This window comes from Euprymna scolopes, chromosome 38, assembly GCF_053919585.1.
Source record: "Euprymna scolopes isolate OS-2025 chromosome 38, ASM5391958v1, whole genome shotgun sequence".
NCBI lineage: Eukaryota > Metazoa > Mollusca > Cephalopoda > Sepiida > Sepiolidae > Euprymna > Euprymna scolopes.
Genome location: NC_136519.1, coordinates 18812897 through 18831946, shown reverse-complemented (window position 1 = coordinate 18831946; position 19050 = coordinate 18812897). Strand labels below are relative to the sequence as shown.

General features: G+C 31.8%; 1 protein-coding gene across 1 annotated transcript in view; it reads right to left on the bottom strand.

Moving 5' to 3' along the window:
• Window positions 1-217: 217 nt before the first annotated feature.
• The window catches only part of LOC145263081 (glycoprotein endo-alpha-1,2-mannosidase-like), a 111089-nt gene continuing 92256 nt past the window's right edge, over window positions 218-19050 (bottom strand). The window contains exons 3-5 of the mRNA XM_080119956.1: window positions 12399-13039; window positions 7445-7554; window positions 218-1377 (exon numbers count right to left, since the gene is read on the bottom strand). Of these exons, the coding sequence (XP_079976082.1) occupies window positions 556-1377; window positions 7445-7554; window positions 12399-12996 (1530 nt within the window). The 5' untranslated portion in view covers window positions 12997-13039 and the 3' untranslated portion in view covers window positions 218-555. The remainder of the gene's footprint in view (window positions 1378-7444; window positions 7555-12398; window positions 13040-19050) is intronic.

Below are 19050 nucleotides of genomic sequence, written 5' to 3'. Positions count from 1 at the left end.
GAGAAAATTAAAATCACATTCTTCTCTCAAATAAAACCCTTTAAAAAATAATCAGACATAAAAGGCAGATTTTAAAGAGAAAATTAAAATCACTCCTCTTTCTCAAATAAAACCTTTCAAATAATCAGATATAAAAAGCAGATTATAAATATTAAAATGCCCATTAAAAAAATATAATTAAAATATTAAAACGCCCGTGAAAAAAAATAGTAAAATGTTTTTTGTATTTTTTTTTTTTTTTTGTACAAATATCAAAAAACGTAGAAACCTTGTTTGTCAGGAAAAAATACAGTTCAGTTCAAAGTCTCAGTTAAAACCTTGTTAGATATTTAAAATAAAAAATAAAAAATTTAGAAAACAATCTTTCAAAAAAATTTTCTATTATTTTCCACAAAATATATATCTAAAAACAAAAATAATTGAAAAAATTTATAAAATTCAATGAAAATTTCAAAAACATTTTTTTCTATTACTTTGCACAAAATATATATCTAAAAAAAAAAAAAAAAAAAAAAATGAAAAAAAACCCCCAAAATTTTGACTTTCTTTTATCAATCAAGTTTCTTTAAGTACCTTATGACCAATGACTTTAACTTGATGCGACTGTGTTTTATTTGTACTTAACATTTTCTGTAAGGATTTTTTGGTAGGTGCTGGTGTTGTAGTCGTCATCGACATTTCCCAGAGTAGCCGTCGGTATTTTTTCAGGAAACGCTTTGTTAGCTTCAGGTAAAAATCAGGTCCCTGTTGGCCATAGTCTAAATAATGGTAACTGTCAAATGTCTGTGGAATGGCAGGTTCTATCTGGGTTCCTTCATGCCATTCATTAAACGAAGTAATGGTTAAAAACTGGGTCTTCATCTGATAGGCTGCAAGGAACGCTCTTTCGTAGTACTTACCCTCTTCGCGATCTCGAGTATTCTCATTGTTCCAGGGCCTGACTTGCAAATCGATATAGCCAGGGCCGATACTCGGAATAAAAAACATGTTATGAGTCTTGGCAAATTGTGCATATTGAAGCCAATTATTCCAGGAAGAGGCATGAGTAAAGCCGTCCGTCGCAAAGTAAGTGTAAAACCCATCAAAACCGGCATTCTTCAAGCTAAGCAAATGGCTCTCGTCGAGGGAAAGGCCAATATAAATGGCGTCATATTTTGTATTGCGTAAGGTATATCTTTTTTTCTGATGAAAGATTTCACTCCAGTGTTTGGGTGATATGCGATACGAATCGTAGATGTAGTACATGGGTAACCACTTGCCGCGATGAAAACGCTTGTAGAATGCTGGATGGTCACCATACTCACGCATTATGTACATGATATCACGTCGGAATGAAGTGTGGTTGCGACCATTGTAAGGTTCTAAATGCAATATCACCTGAAACGGGATTAAAAAAAAAAAAAACATATTTAAGTTCTGAATTTTTTTTTAGATGAGGGCTGATTGTTTATATTATTTGTATTAATTGAACTATTGTTCTCATCTTGAGTGTTATTTGTGCACCGTTTTGGTCGGATTGACCTGTGATCGTCCTCAGGATTGGTTGGTTGGTTGGTTGTTTTTGTTTTACGGCATATAAACCCTTTTCAGGTTATTTAATGCCGAATCCAAAGATTTTGAAGAAAATTATTTTAATAGAATATATTTGTTGTTTTCACGTCGGTTTCTATTTAACCCATAGTTGGGACCCTAACAGGTACTACCACTCCGGGTCAGAGTGGACCTGGGAGCAATGGTAATTAAAGGGTGGCTCCACACTCCCCAAAGCCCACAAACTGAGGCCTCACCACTGGATATAGTTTAAGGTCATATCCAGGACCCCCATTGAGGGACTTTTACCCTCTGCCGGGGGGGGGGGGGCAGTCGGCATATTCTAATGCCCCACCGACAGGGCCCCGTCCTCAGGAATGTTGGTTGTTGTTTGGAAAAGAAAAGAGAAAGTTTACTGGCTTTGTAGATATTTTTGTATTTGAGTTAATCTTTATTAGAGTTGCCTCCCTTTGTCAACCAATTTTTTCACAAATCATAGCCATAAAATAGAGACTAGCTCAAAGAATATGAAAATATCTACGGAGCCAGTAACTTTTTTCTTTTCCAAACAACAACCAACATAAGGACAGTTAAAGGCCAATCTGACCAAAACGTTGCACAAATAGCAGAAGATGAGAACAATAGTCCAATCAATACAAGTCATATAAATACCATATTTACTTGAGAAGTTTAGCGTGGAGCACATATTTTGAGACTATAACTTTTGTCAGATTTTAATGCGCTAAAAATTCTAGTTTTAGTGTTTTTCTACTTAGTAGAGTGTGTAATCATTAGGGCTATGACAACAGTATATTCTTTTCATTGTTTTGACTCAAGTATATATCTGACACAGTTAATTAACCCAGAACCGCATCACTATGTAAAAGCGTACAAGATATCAACGGATACACGCTTGAGAGTCAAAACAATGAAAAGAATATGTTGTTGTCCTAGCAATCAGCACCATAGATAACGAGAAAATGCACCCATATTGAAAAGTTAAGTAAATATCAACAAATAATATACAACTTTTTATAGTATATTTATAGGATTATTTCTATGTTGTACATATATAAAGAGACAAGAGATACCAACGGATCTAACAGGAACATGAATAGCCATAAAGAAAAAAAGTTGAAATTGATGTATAAACGATTTGAGTGAGTGAGTGAGTGAGTGAGTGAGTGAATGAGTGTGTGTGTGTATGTGTGTGTGACGTCTGATGATACATGCTATCAGCTTAATAGCCACTCAAAAATGATCAGCAAAGTATAACCATTAACACATTTATTCAACAACTTACAGATTAAATGATCATGTTGAAGCCACTAGATACACAATGATTAAATTCTGATGCAAGTTGTATTTTGTGTTTACCTCACAAACTGTCATTGCTCAAAGGCGAACACTCTACCTTCTTCGATCCAGGGGAAATAACATTTCTTTTTTTCTTTTTTTTTTCAAGATGATACCTAACAATGTGTACATGTGTGTGTTTGTGGAGAAAGAGAGAGGGCAGCACAAAAATAACTTCAATCAGTTTCAACTAAGTCAAAATTAAGAGAAAGACAGAGAGGTGCACATATAAAAAGCAAGGAGGCAGGAAGTCATTTTTTGATGAAATTAAAGTCATCTGCTCCCATCATAAATTGTTTTAAGTTAGTCTTCATAGTAAAATTAACATTTTCAATTTTCAGAGAGAGACATCATGAGAAGGAAAAGGAAGGCAAGACAACACAAGATGAGATGATGAGACAACAGATGTAAGTTCATGTTCTGAGTTGTTTATCTTTGTGAGATACATTAATTCAGTTGACATTAAAGACGGATTCTTATTCTGCAGTGTATTTGAAATCACAACAAAAGCTGATGATATCATGGAAAAAGTTTTGACTTGTTTCCAAGACGAAGATCTTCAATGGAGAAACATGGTGGGGTTTATACAGATGGGATACCAGCTATGCAAGGATCAAAATCAGGATTCCAGTCAAGCATGAAGATGTTAGCACCTCAAGCAAAGGGAATCAATTGCAGGATTCACTGATATGATCTCACCAGTAAGAATCTTTGCAGAAAGTGCTTGAATCTGTAATCAAAATTGTAAATTGTGTGACAACTCAACATAAACACCCCCAACAAACAGCAAAATCCCACCCCTACACAGTAGAGATCCTTAGATGTAAGAAAGCCTTCTATTCCAATAGTTTCTTCCCCAGAACTGCTAGACTTTGGAACTCCCTTCCGGATTCCTTTTTAAAGACATGTCAAGCTGGCCTAATGGTTATTGTAATTGATTCACTGTCTTTAGGTTTTAGTTTTGATCTCAGCTCAAGTATTTTATTTTATTTACAAGAAGTGAACTGTTTAGAAAAAACATAATATTCGCATGCACATCTCCATTTCTGTATGAATTAAAATATAATATCTATTAGTGTTGAAACAATTAATCGGAATCGGGAATCTGACAAATCGACAAATTTGGGGGTATCTGAATAGATATAAAAAAAATTGGTGCCAATTTTCCGATGCCTAAACGATTCTTTTACTTATCTTTTTCATATTTGATTTTGTTTTAAAAAAAATCTTCCATTGCTGGTAATAATGATAAAATAATAAATATTTATCGATTTTAAATTACCAGTAAAGCTTAAATCGATAGATCGTCCTACACACGTGTAATTTTACATTTAGGGAAAATATCTGCATATTTAACATGTTTTTTACAGAAATCAGGGAAAATAACAACTCCATACTTAAATATTTAGAGATTTATAAAGAATAGGAATCGGTAATTGTATCGGAATCTTCCTATCACTAATATCTACGTATATTTCACAACCGGTAACGCCAGGCGGTCTGCTAGTAAAAATATGTTTTTGTTAAGATTAATCAATTTTCTACAACAAGCTCTGTAGGCCGCATGTTATCAATGACAATATGGAAAAAATAGATTCTGTTATATTACTTTTAACGATGGGATGATTCCAATATTTTTCCAAGATTCTGATACAAATACCAATTCCGTGCTAAATTACCAATTCCGATTCCAATTCTTTAGAAATCTCTACATATGTAACTGTTATTTTTTCCTGATATCCGTAAAAAAAAAAAAAAAAAAAAAAAAAAAAAAAGACATTAAATGTGCAGATATCTTCCTAAACATACAAATACACCTGTGGAGTTACTGGTAGTTTAAAATCAATAAACATTTATTATTCTATTATTACTACTAGCAGTGGATTGGTTGGTTGTTTTTGTTTTACGGCATATCAACCTTTTTCAGGTTATTTAATGCTGAATCTAGTTATTTTGAGGAACGATTTTAATGGAGTATATATTTTTTTTTTAAGTCAGATTCTATTTAACCCATAGTCGGGACCCTAACAGGTACTACCACTCCGGGTCAGAGTGGACCTGGGAGCAATGGCAATTAAAGGGTGGCTCCACACTCCCCAAGGCTCGCAAGGTGGGGCCTCACCGTCGGATATAGTTTTAGGTCATATCCAGGACCACTAGCCGTGGAACATTTTGCTTTAAACAAAATCAAATAAAAAATGCTAATTAAAGGAATCATGTACCTCTCCCAGTAGTTTTAAACACACCCTCATATATTAACCTGGAAAGTTCTATATCCTGGCTCAATACAGTCCCTAGAATTCCAAAATGGTCACCCATCTGGTATTAACCAGGCTCAACGTTGCTTAACTTTGGTGATCTAACAAGAACCACTATGTTAACATGATTAGGCTATATATATATATATATATGTAGAAATATATTTTCTTATATATCAATCCTTATTTAAGAAGCTCAATGTAATTACAGAGCAATATAGAGAATAAATGACAAAAAGTTATATTCCAAAATTCATGATGTTGACCATCTTATAATTTATTCCTTTAATTCAGTTGACTTATAAGAATTGTATAAGTCAACTAAATTAAAGGAATAAATTATAAGATGGTCAACATCATGAACTTTGGTTATGGTTGGTTGATTTACGGCACATCAACCCGTTTCAGGTTATTTAATGCCAAATGCAGTGATTTAAGAAAAAAAAAAATTTTAAGAGAATATATTTTTCTTTTCAAGTCGGTTTCTATTTAACCCATAGTTGGGACCCTAACAGGTACTACCACTCCGGGTTAGAGTGGACCTGGGAGCAATAGCAATTAAAGGGTGGCTCCACACGCCCCAGAGCCCGCAAGCTGGAGCCTCACCATCGGATATAGTTTAAGGTCATATCCAGGACCCTATATATATATATATATATATATATATATTATTGATGGGACGATTCTATTATTTTACCCGATACAATTACTGATGCCATACTAAATTCCTGATTTCAATACATTACCGATTCCGATTCTTTATAAATGTTTGACTGTAAAGTTGTTATTTTTTCTTGATATCCATAAAGACACATGTTAAATGTGCAGATATTTTCCTAAACATACAAACACACTTGTGGCGTTAATCTCTAGATTGTAGTTTTTATGGTATTTTCAGATCAATAAATATTTATTATTTTATCATTAATACTAGTAGTGGAAGATTTTGCTTCAAACATAATCAAATAAAAAAAAAAAAAGAATTGTTTTGGCATTGGAAAAGAGGCACAATTTTTTTCTGATTCCGATACCCCAAACGTTCTGACTTTTTTTCCAATTCCTGATTCTGAATAATAGTCCCAACACTACTTTTATTTATCTTTTTTTTTTTTTTACACAGTGATCACCACTTATCAAGGCCCGGAAGCCACTCAGGGATAAGGGTTATTGCAAGTACATTACGATAGTGAGGAGATTTGCTGAAGTGTTTACTTAAGGGGGTGGTTCATTAAGAATTTGTTAACATTGGACTTGAAGACATCCAAGTTGTAGTCCGGAGGGAAGCAGGCAGACGGAACAGAGTTCCACAAGCGTGCAGTTCTAAGAAAGAAGCTTTGCCCATGGAATCCGCGTTTTGATTTAGGCACAGATATAGAGTGGGGGAAATTTTTCACAGTGGACGCAGCTAGACGGGTGTTTTTCGTGAAAGATTGGCGAGGGGGGACCAGAGATTGGAGTTCAGATTTTTATTTTGATATTGTTGCAAGTAAAAATATATTTTTTGTTGTTAAGAACATTGGTCAATTTTCCACAAAAGGAGGTGTAGGCTGCATGTTATCAATGCTAATATGGACAGAATAGATTCTTTTATATTACAAGAGATAATATAGGTAACAAATACTTACTAGTTATATGACAGATCAAGCATAATGCAAATATTCAGTACTTGCTTAGTTTAATCAAGACATTAAAAAATGAAAGTATTGAAAAAATATTATATTGTACATACCCGTTAGGGAATAAACTTTTCATACAAAAAATAAAGACTTAATTTGATCAAGAAGTTCTAATTTTTTTTTTTTTTTTTTTTTTTACAGAGGAAAATCAAATTATGATGAGATAGATTGTCGCGGCCATCTTACTTATTTCGAGGAGGGGGGTGCCTTTAAATGAAAAAGGGATTAACAAAGGACAAAATCAAAACGGGATTAAAAAAGGACAGAGAAACTCTGTAAAACTAGCGAAAAAAAAAAAACCTAAAATATTTATCTCTGTATTTTTTCTGCCCATGAGTCAAAATAATCTTGTTAAATTTTGATAAACTTTAAGTGGTGATTGGAGTTATATCCCCTGGCGCCCCCCCCCCACCCGTCATCTGCAAAATAAACATGATGGCCACGACACGATCAATCTAATTAAAGTTTGATTTTCCCGTGTAAGTGATTTTTTTAGTATGATAATTCCATAATGGGTAAGTACAATATAATTTTTTTTCAATATTTTAATCATTTAATTAATTTTTTGATTAAACTAAACAGGTACCAAATATTCATTTGATGTAATTTTCCTTTTTTACTTACTTTGATATTAAATTTGGATGCCACATGCAGTAATCTTGGAATGAGAATGTCGGAAGGTTTACCCTCATCGTCCGATAATTGTGGAGGATACCAGGACACAGCCACACATCCTGAAAGAAAAAGTAATTAGGAACTGAATTTTAATCCGAAATCTTATGGGATGAAAAGTCATTATTATTTACATTTTTTGGTTTCTTGTCCAAATTAATATTTTAAATGAATTACTGTCTTTTTTTTTGGGGGGGGGGGGGGGTTAGAAATCTTTTCACTAAACAATTAGTTTTAGCTATAGTTTTTGACATAAAAGTAGTATTTATTCTTTTTGAACTCTTTACATCAAGTGGCTTCATGCCTTGTTTGAAGCAATTTCCATTTAAAAAAAAAAAAAAAGAAAAGATAATTGTGAAATGAAAGAATGTAAAAAAAAAAAAAAAAAAATACAGGGTGAATCACGAGAAATGGATGTTTATAAGGAAAACAAAACTCAACAAATATTTCTAAAGCAGGTTTAAAGAGTACCTTCCTCACTCCCTATCCTTTACTCAAGGAGAGCAAGGAGCATTCTAAAAACATCCGTTTCCCGTGACTCACTCTGTACATCAAAATTCAAATACCTTATAGATGGCCAGTATCTCTCTCTCCCTCTAAATGTCATTAAGTAATATTAGAGTGGTTACATCAACATAGAGTAAAAGGGGCAAGAGAGGGATGGCTCCTTTGTGCAGTTAATTATAATCACAGCTAATTAAAATGATTGAAACAGAATTTTTTTTCAAACATAATTCAATCCCAAAACTAATGTATATTTTAGCGTATACTCAGTGTCATTAAAACACTAGCCGGGGAACCTGACATTGCCCGGCAATCAGTGCAGGAAGTGATAATTACTGCTGGTCAAGAGATTCAAATCCAGTTAAAAAGTCACCTTTGACTATATTGGCTAGAACATTACTTCAGGGCTAGCATTAATTGACACAAGAATTACAAATTTTGAGGATCAATGAATGTTCCAATACATTTTTTTCATCGAAATCGGTTAAATCGCCCATGTTTCAATGAAATCGATTGAGTGCCTGCTCTAGTTGGGGACCCACTGCGGTACATCAGGAAGAAGCTCACATTCCTTCCCAAAGTGACTTAGTCCACAATACATTGTAGTCTACATTGCACTGTAGACAACCTACTGTTGATGTTATAAAATTATTTTTATATAATGGCTTAAAGTAAAGTTTATAATGCAAAAGTCAAGTAGCATGGTTCACTTGTACTCTAAAGAGAAACATTCATTTCGAATGCGCCCCTGTCATATCAAAGAACCCATCATTGATTTTATATGCCAGGCCATTCTGCTGATGAGATGAAGTGATGAAACTTTTCAACTGCACTTGTGATGTTTTTTGTTACAATCGGACTATTCCTTCTTTAATCTGATTTTTTTTGTTATTAATTTTAGATACTTATAGGAGGCATTCCAACACAAAACCTATCTAAGAACACTCCCAGACATGAGAACAAATTCATACACACACAAAGTGCCTTTTATATATATGTTGAGATATAGGGAAAAAGACTTGGAGAATAAAATATTTATCAACTCACATTTATTATTATTATTATTATAATAATAATAATGGATAAACATGCAATATCTAGAACAATAGGTACCTCCATGGCGACGTGTAAAACGTCAATAGTACACATTTTAATAGTGACGTCATTTCGTGTGTTTGTTAATTTCTATGGATAAGCGTTCGCGTTATAATTATTAATGGAGTTACTTTTTTTTTTTGCTATGGATAAAAAAATAATATAAAACTTACCTTTTGTAAAACAAATACATTTTTATTAACGAACTACGCAGACTAGAGTTAATAAAATAAAATTAATTTTCACGTCTTCTGTTGACACATGTATTTAAAAATAATGTTCTTTACAAGCCTCCGTACATTTTTGAAAAAAAGCGCCAAACATAAGAACCACCCTCTATCAATTTAAATAATAAAATCAAAACAAATTATTTTAAGGTTTATTTTGGATTTACAATTTTTATTATCTCAATAGTCTTATATTCTTTTATGAGTATATTTTTTTATTATTGGAAACCTGTTATTAAAAAAATCCATTTAAACTTCATATCGCGTAATATTTGAATTTAATATCATTTAAAGCTTTTTAAAAATAATTATTTTTTAGAATTTTTTTTTTGTTGTAATTCGAATAATTATATTACAGAGAAAAAAATTATCCAGAAAGTGTTGTTTTTTTTTTGTTTTTTTTTAACATAATATTGAATTTATGTCCAATTTTATTTACGACTTTGAGGTAAGTGAAATAAATAACAGGATTTTATATATATATTTTTTTAATTATTTGATCTTTTCAGCTTTAAAAAACGTTGAAACTTTTATCAACCCACATATATTTTGCTTAGTTTTCGGACCATGAAATATGGGGGGGGGGGGGGGTAGAACACCTAAAAAAAATTTATTTCCGCTAATATATTTATCGAAACCTACTTTTAATATGTAAGCTTATTTGATAATGATTAAATATCGAAAATTTCAGGAAAATATGATTATTATTTGATTTTTTACTAGATTTTTAAAACATGGGTGTGTGTGAATGGCTTAAAAAACGTCACTACATAAGAACGTTGTTTTAAAGTGTCGATAATTTAAACACGATTTTTGTCTCGCATTTTCATTATTTTTGTATGTTGTAAAAAATTTTTTTAAATATTAGCAGTTTATTTTAAGCTTCTTTTAAATGGTAAAAAAGTTAGGATGATAATATTAAATTAAATTACAATTACATCGTATTACATATGGGGGGGGGGGGGGTAAAACTGTGGCGCGTGTTGGAGGTATCTATAGAACTAGCTTTGCCTGGGCATAAAATATGCTTAAATATGATAATTTAATTTGTCCAGATTTTATATATATTATTATAGAGTTGTTATTTCAAAAGTAATAAAAAAAAAAAAGTTTTTGGGTGCCATCAGCTAGAATTGAAACCAAAACTATAGCATTCAAAGCTGGTGATGTAACCACTGTACCAACGTGACACACATATGAACTGATTAAAAATAAACTAAGATGAATGTACAAAGTGTATAACGATTTTTTCAATTTTTACCAATTTAAAAACTATTTTAATTGGTTAAAGACCCAGAAATAAACGATCTGTAAAAATCCAATCATTTGAGGCCCATAGTGCCACTCTGCGACTTTTGGTTTCAGAGGAGATAGAGTTTGAAAATATGGAGACAGCCAGACAGACATATAACTGTTTATATATTAGATTTAACAAATCTAACAGTCCTGCCAGATTTTCAAAATCAGACCAAAACAGCAATTCATCTGAGATATTTATACTTGAGTTAGACAAGACTATTTTTTTTCCTTCTACTACGCTATTTACATGAAAATATTGTATGAGGTTTGTGTAGATTGGTAATCTTTAAAGTGAAAACATTACGTACTTATGTGTCATGTCGAAATTAGTATAAATTCCAAAAATTACGATAAATGATCCAGCAGAACAGATGTATTTTTAACAAAAATCATCCACAATTATGCTGTTTAAAAAATGGTGGACACTTAATTCAAGTAAGGGGAGATAAGCCAGTTTGAATTTGGTTGCATAACTCTTCCACATTATAATATATATGATAAAACTCGATAATTCGATAAATTTTATTTTTACTTGTAATTTTTTTTTTTAATCTATACTAATTTTGATATAACATGTAAGTATGCAATTATGCTTTGATCTAAATGTGCTGTTTAAAAGATCTAAGTGCGTTTTTATATATATATATATATATATATATATATATTCATATTCAATTTTCACCCCAAAGAAGGCACAGTGTCACTTTGAAGTAAGGGGCTACTATTGGGGACATAAGTTGCAGGGATTTGTTTAAAATATTCTTAAAAATTAAAGGGAAATAATCATGTAATTTTTCTTATTTTTGTTTTTTAATATAGGAAAAATTCTGGACAAGCACAACAAACTTTTCACTTTCTCTTGCTTAAAAGGGAAGTTATCGTGGGCAAGTATAATGAATTATCACCTTTGAGTTCTTTGAAAGTAAATCGATATTAATTAAACTATGTCTGTCTGTGCTTGTTTATGTGCTGTAGATTATTTGATTTTTAGTATTAATCAACTACTAAAATGAATTTTTAAATAATCCATTTCACAAAATTATAAAGATTATAAATTAAAGTCGTCAAAATTAGTTTTCAGCTCTTTCTAGATAAATCAGTCATTTTTTCTTTCTTTCAGATGAGGATTGATTATTCATATTATTTGGATTCTTTGGGCTAATGTTCTCATCTTGTGTTATTTTTCCAATGTTTTGGTTGATGTAACCTCTGAACTTCTTCAGATGTATCTTGTCAAATTCAGGAATCTTTCTGTCGAACTGAAGAATCTGCATGGAATTTCAAATGGAATCCTTCATTCTATCATGACTGGGTGGAAATCTGAAGTAACTTGCAATTGTATTTTGAGTATCGCCTGCACTGAGGATTGAACCCTCAACTTCCAGAAGAGTTTAATTTTACAACTGAAGTTTATAAAGTACTTTATCCACTACATCACAAGTCCTTGTGGATAAGGTGCTTAGGTCTTCTACCTTACAATGGTCGATGGAACAAGAGCATGCTACTCCCATGGATTAAATAAAGTGTTCTGTTTGAAATTCTGGGCAGATTCCCAAGTTCTACAGAAAGAGTTCAACAGGATATAACTGAAGAAGGTCGGAGATTATATCAACTGAAATGTTGTGAAAATAACATTAAAGATGAGAATAGTAGTCAGAAATTTTTTTTTCTTTTATTCCCCGGGTAGGTATAACTAATGAAGAAATAATCCAATTTTTTTTCCTTTTCTTCTCGATTAACACCGAATAAATATAACTAATAAAGAAATAAAAAAGACTTACCAATTCCAGCATTTTTAACCTCTTCCATGTGAATGGTAAGCACTTCAGAGTTTGAAGAACTGTAAGGTCCAAGCTCTGGATAATAATTAGAAGCAATATCCAAAGGAGGAAAATGCCGCCTGATCGAAGCACGTTTGACCTTCTCTCTCCAGTTCTGTAAAATCATATGATTCCAGTGCCAGTACTTGCCATCATTTTGGGGGTTTCCATACCACATGTAATAAAATGTATGAACATTGTAATTCAAGCCATCCTCATCAAAAGGGATCGTTGTTTTCAAGGGTGGAGGGGTCGTAATGTGGGTGTTGTTATGGTTTCTTAGCTTTGACCGTAAAATCCGTTCTTTGTGCATTTTGGCCCGGAAATCTAGCATTTTATTAAGTAGGGACTTCTGCGATGATGACACGGACAGTTCACTATGATTGTGCATCAACTGTTTGGCCGGTTTCCAGTTGATATTCTCATTCTTTCCGGCTTCGACATGGTTATCATCGGAGACCACATCCCGAGTGATGAAGCGGAATCCAAGCAGCATTCCGGCCACAAAGCTGATGAAGATGCAAAATGTAACACATCTTCGGAGAGATATTCGAAGCATTGTAGAGTCGTGAAATTCACTGCGATCATATTTGGGACACCATCTAGATTTACAAAAAAAAAGAAAGAAAAAAAAATCATCATTCCTTGAGAGAACAATTTTTAAAAATTATTATTTATTTTTTTATTTTTTTTTTTTTTTTTGCAAGATAAATCAAATTGTAAAACTTCCCAGCTGGATTTTTCAAATTAAATTTTTTTTTTTCTTCCTACAAAATAAAACGCACAAGTGCACTTTAACTTGCTCAAATTATTTTTTGGGGTGCTTCTATATTGAACAAGCATAATTCCAAAATCGAAATATTGAATTTCAAGTAAAACAAATGGTACCTACGTAATTGTCATCTCACAAATTGTAACATATCCAAAAATTACGGAAAACAATAAGCCAGAAGATTAATTATTAATGAAAAAGTTTTCAAATCAAGTTTAGATGAGGGAATAAAATTTGACATTTTTAATTATGTTTGTTACATGACATAAGCAACAGAACTTAATTATCTCCCCTGTCAATTTATCTCTTTTTTTAGTAAACGTAATATAGTGATTTCACTTTATTTTCAAATTTTTTTTTTCATTAATAACTAGTGGGGGTACCTTGCATTGCCCGGGTGTGTCAAGTAAGGAACCCCCCCCCCCCAAAAAAAAAGTAGAATCAAAACAGCAGGCAGTTTGGGTGGAGAGCAGTGTTAAAAAAAAATAAAATAAAGTTGTAGGCAGGCAGGTAGGCTCAAACCCGTAACGCGAAGGAGGAAAAGAAGGTAAAAAAAACCGACCCCTCCTTGTAGAAAACTGGTGTGTTGAGGGTGAAGTCATTATGTTTTGGGGTCAATTTTTTGATATTTGTTGTCCGAAGGATCAAGCTTCAAAATGATACCAATTTTTTGAGGAGCTGCCGCGTGTGTCGAAAGATTTTGGCGGACATACAAACACGCACACACATTTTGCTCTATATATATATATATATATATATATATATACATATAGATTATTTTTCTACCATATCGTTTTATATAATTTTGGGATATGTTACTTTTTGCACCATGACAATTACGTAGGTAATATTTAGTTTACTTGAAATTCAATATTTCGGTTTATTTGTTCAATATAGAAGCACCTTTTTTTTTTTTCTTTCTTGTGTTTTGAGTTTTAGAAGAATAATACTAGCAAAGATAGAAGACAATCCAAAATCCATGCTGTGTCTAATATCATATTAACAAAACTGTCTTCAACAGTGATTGTTAACCATACAGATCTAGCCTTTGGAATAAGATCAATGTGTAATGCCGGTTTTGTTTTCGGTCAGAGGAAGAGACTTCTAGACAATTCCCATTTTGAAAGAGCTGAATTCTTACATTGATCATTTATATAAGTTTGCTTTTGTGGAGAAGTATAAATAAAAAAAAGCAAAAAATTAAAACAAGTCATGAGATTTATTTAGACTGTGGAACACTTTTTTTATTTTGTTTTGTTGGACTTCAGCTGAAGCTTTTGTAATTTCTGATCAAGTTGGGCAAGTCAGAACGTGGAAAACTCAGTCAGCAATAAAACAATATGAGGCTGCCACAAAGTGGCACAAAGCTGAATTATTATTGTTTATCATGTAAATGGTTTTAATACAATTCGTTCTATTTTCTACAAAGCTTAACATTCCAGCATTTTGTACTGTTCATATTCCATGTATATAACATCAATTTTAAATGTTTTGTTATGAATTTTTATTGAAATAAAATGTAAAACACTAACCCCTTCCTCGTTTCAGAATTTTTGGGATGAAGATTGATAAATTTTTTTTTTTTTTTTTTTTTTTTACAAAGGAGTCACCACTTATCAAGGTCCAGAGGACACTCGAGGATAAGGGTTAATAAGTGTACAGCCGTCAACTGAGGAAGAAGTTATTTTTTTTGCGTATAATGACCTAGTAAAAAAACAAAAAAACATAACAAAAATCGGTGATTATAAAGAATTTTTCTTTTAATAATTATTGAAAAATTTGCAAAGTGTTTACATAGCTAGTTCTTTGGGATAATAGGGGCGCCTGAAACCTCCAACCCAAAACGAAAAAAGCTTCAGTGTTTTTACTATTTTAAAGCGCTTTTTTTCTTTCTTTTTTTTTTTTTTTAAGTTTGAAACACAAGTAGTGGCTAGTTAACTTAGAACAACAAATGCACATAGCGGAAATTCCTCAGGGTTTAAATGTACTGTAATTCTTTTATGGTGGGCGAAAAACGTTTTTCAGCCGCCATATTACTTCCTATTTATTTGCCTCCCCACGAGGGTAGAGTTAGACACAAGGTCGGTTTTTAATGTAGAGAAGCATTTATTACTAAAAACGAAATGATGAAATATAAAAGCAAGTTAAGTTAAAAGTAAAAAAAAAAATTTTTTTTCTTTCTTGTGTTTTGAGTTTTAGAAGAATAATACTAGCAAAGATAGAAGACAATCCAAAATCCATGCTGTGTCTAATATCATATTAACAAAACTGTCTTCAACGGTGATTGTTAACCATACAAATCTAGCCTTTGGAATAAGATCAATGTGTAATGCCGGTTTTGTTTTCGGGCAGAGGAAGAGACTTCTAGATAATTCCCATTTTGAAAGAGCTGAATTCTTACATTGATCATTTATATAAGTTTGCTTTTGTGGAGAAGTATAAATAAAACAAAAAATTAAAATGAGATTTATTTAGACTGTGGAACACTTTTTTTTTATTTTATTTTGTTGGACTTAAGCTGAAGCTTTTGTAATTTCTGATCAAGTTGGGCAAGTCAGAACATGGAAAATTCACAAGGTCGGTTTTTAATATAGAGAAGCATTTATTACTAAAAACGAAATGATGAAATATAAAAGCAAGTTAAGCTAAAAGTGAAAAAAAATTTTTTTTTTAATTCAAAGAATTAAAGAAAGAAAAAAATTAAAAGAAATTTCGAAACTCATTAAGCTAAATAAAGATTACCTTCAAAGTAGTTAATAAAATTCTTGTACATCATATTAAATATATTATGAAAAGATCTATAACGTTTTTAGCCTAAATTTTTGAAAGCATTAATCTTACTTCAAACAAGTACGTCCAAGGATGGAATACTGTTGCCATATCTGGGCAGGAGCTGCTAAAAACAGCCTTTCCTGCCTTGACAGAGTACAAAATAGACTTTGTGGCTTAGTGGGGGATGCCCTTTTCTCTACCCTGCCACCTCTCTCCCACAGAAGAGACGTTGCGAGCCTATCTTTGTTTTATCGTTATTTCCATGGCAGGTGCTCGTCTGAACTCCAATCTCTGGTCCCCCCTCGCCAATCTTTCACGAAAAACACCCGTCTAGCTGAATCCACTGTGAAAAATTTCCCCCACTCTATATCTGTGCCTAAATCAAAACGTGGATTCCATGAACAAAGCTTCTTTCTTAGAACTGCACGCCTGTGGAACTCTATTCCGTCCGCCTGCTTCCCACCGGACTACAACTTGGATGTCTTCAAGTCCAATGTTAACAAATTCTTAATGAACCGCCCCTTAAGTAAACACTTCATCAAATCTCCACATTAACGTAATGTACTTGCAATAACCCTTATCCCTGAGTGGCTTCCGGGCCTTGATAAGTGGTGATCACTGTGTAAAAAAAAACAAACAAACAGTTCAACTTAAAAATATAAGAGAATCGTAATGAAAGAATCGTAAATCTAAGGTATTTTTTAATGATGCGATTCCGATTCCCCCCCAAATACACAATTCTTACGATTAATGATTCCGATTAATCGTCCCACCACTAGTTATAATCAGACTCAAGTGAACAGGTAGATTTTTCAAAGCTCTTTTTTTTTAAATTTAACGTTTTCTTTTTTTTTATGAGCAAAATCTATAAAGTGAAATTTTATAAGAAAAAGGAAAAAGGAAAAACAGAAAAAGGAAAAACAGAAAAAGGAAAATGAAAAAACAGAAAAAGGAAAAAGGAAAAAAGGAAAAACAGAAAAAGGAAAAAGGAAAAAAGGAAAAACAGAAAAAGGAAAAAAGGAAAAACAGAAAAAGGAAGGAAAAAAAGGAAAAGGAAAAAAAAGGAAAATGGAAAAATAAAAATCAACAGGAAAAAAGAAAGGAAAACGGAAAAGGAAAAAAAGGAAAAAGGAAAGAAAGGAAAATACAAAAAAAGGAAAAGGGAAGGAAATAGTAAAAGAAAACGAAAAAGAAAATGAAAGGAAAGAAAAAAGGAAAAGAAAAAGGAACAAAAAAAGAAAAAAGAAAAAAAAGAAAAAGGAAAAAGGAAAAGGAGAAAGAAAAAGGAGAAAGAAAAAGGAGAAAGAAAAAGGAGAAAGAAAAAGGAGAAAGAAAAAGGAGAAAGAAAAAGGAGAAAGAAAAAGGAAAAAGAAAAAGGAAAAAGAAAAAGGAAAAAGTAAAAGGAAAAAGTAAAAGGAAAAAGTAAAAGGAAAGAAAAAAGGAAAAATAGGAAAAAGAAAAAAAAGGAAAAAAGAAAAAAAAGGAAAAAAGAAAAGGGAAGGAAAATGGAAAAAAAAGGAAAATGGAAAAAAGAAAAGGGAAGGAAAATGGAAAAAAGAAAAGGGAAGGAAAATGGAAAAAAGAAAAGGGAAGGAAAATGGAAAAAAGAAAAGGGAAGGAAAATGGAAAAAAGAAAAGGGAAGGAAAATGGAAAAAAGAAAAGGGAAGGAAAATGGAAAAAAGAAAAGGGAAGGAAAATGTAAAAAAGAAAAGGGAAGGAAAATGTAAAAAAGAAAAGGGAAGGAAAATGTAAAAAAGAAAAGGGAAGGAAAATGGAAAAAAGAAAAGGGAAGGAAAATGTAAAAAAGAAAAGGGAAGGAAAATGTAAAAAAGAAAAGGGAAGGAAAATGGAAAAAAGAAAAGGGAAGGAAAATGGAAAAAAGAAAAGGGAAGGAAAATGGAAAAAAGAAAAGGGAAGGAAAATGGAAAAAAGAAAAGGGAAGGAAAATGCAAAAAAGAAAAGGGAAGGAAAATGGAAAAAAGAAAAGGGAAGGAAAAAAGGAGAAGGAAAAAAAGGAAAATGGAAAAATAAAAAATCAACAGGAAAAGAGAAAGGAAAACGGAAAAGGAAAAAAGGAAAAAAAGGAAAAAAGGAAAAAAAGGAAAAAGGGAAAGAGGAAAAAAAGGAAAAAGGGAAAGAGGAAAAAAAGGAAAAAGGGAAAGAGGAAAAAAAGGAAAAAGGGAAAGAGGAAAAAAAGGAAAAAGGGAAAGAGGAAAAAAAGGAAAAAGGGAAAGAGGAAAAAAAGGAAAAAGGGAAAGAGGAAAAAAGGAAAGAGGGAAAAAGGAAAGGAAAACGAAAACAGGAAAGAAAAATAGGAAAAGGAAGAAAAAAGGAAAAGGAAAAAAGAAAAGGAAAAAAGAAAAGGAAAAAAGAAAAGGAAAAAAGAAAAGGAAAAAAGAAAAGGAAAAAAGAAAAGGAAAAAAGAAAAGGAAAAAAAGGAAAAAAGAAAAGGAAAAAAGGAAAAAAGAAAAGGAAAAAAGGAAAAAAGAAAAGGAAAAAAGGAAAAAAGAAAAGGAAAAAAAGGAAAAAAAAGGAAAAAAGGAAAAAAGGAAGAAAGAAAAGGAAAAAAGGAAGAAAAAGGGAAAGGAAAAGGAAAAAGGGAAAGGAAAAAGGGAAAGGAAAAAGGGAAAGGAAAAAAGGGAAAGGAAAAAAGGAAAAAGAACAAAGAAAAATTGTGAGAAATAAAAGGAAAAGCTGAAAAAGGGAGAAGATAAAGAGATAACAAAAGAACTCAAGTTTGAGAGACCGACCAACAGACAAAGCATCTTAGAAAGTTACTTGGAAACGTTAAAATAAGATACATCTATCTGAAATGCAAGGTTACAATTTTTTTAGCCTGGTTGATTGCTAATGTTATCTTGCATAGAAATTTCTGAAGAATTTCATTAAATAAAAAAAATAAAAATAATCGTTTTATATGCATTCAGTTCCAATTTAGCGAAACAGATTTTCTTTCATCAAAATTTAATATTTTGAAAATACAAGAAGCTGTTGAATTAACTTCTTATTTACTAAATGTCTAATCTAAAAATCTTGTGTTCAATAATAATCATAATAATCAATATCCT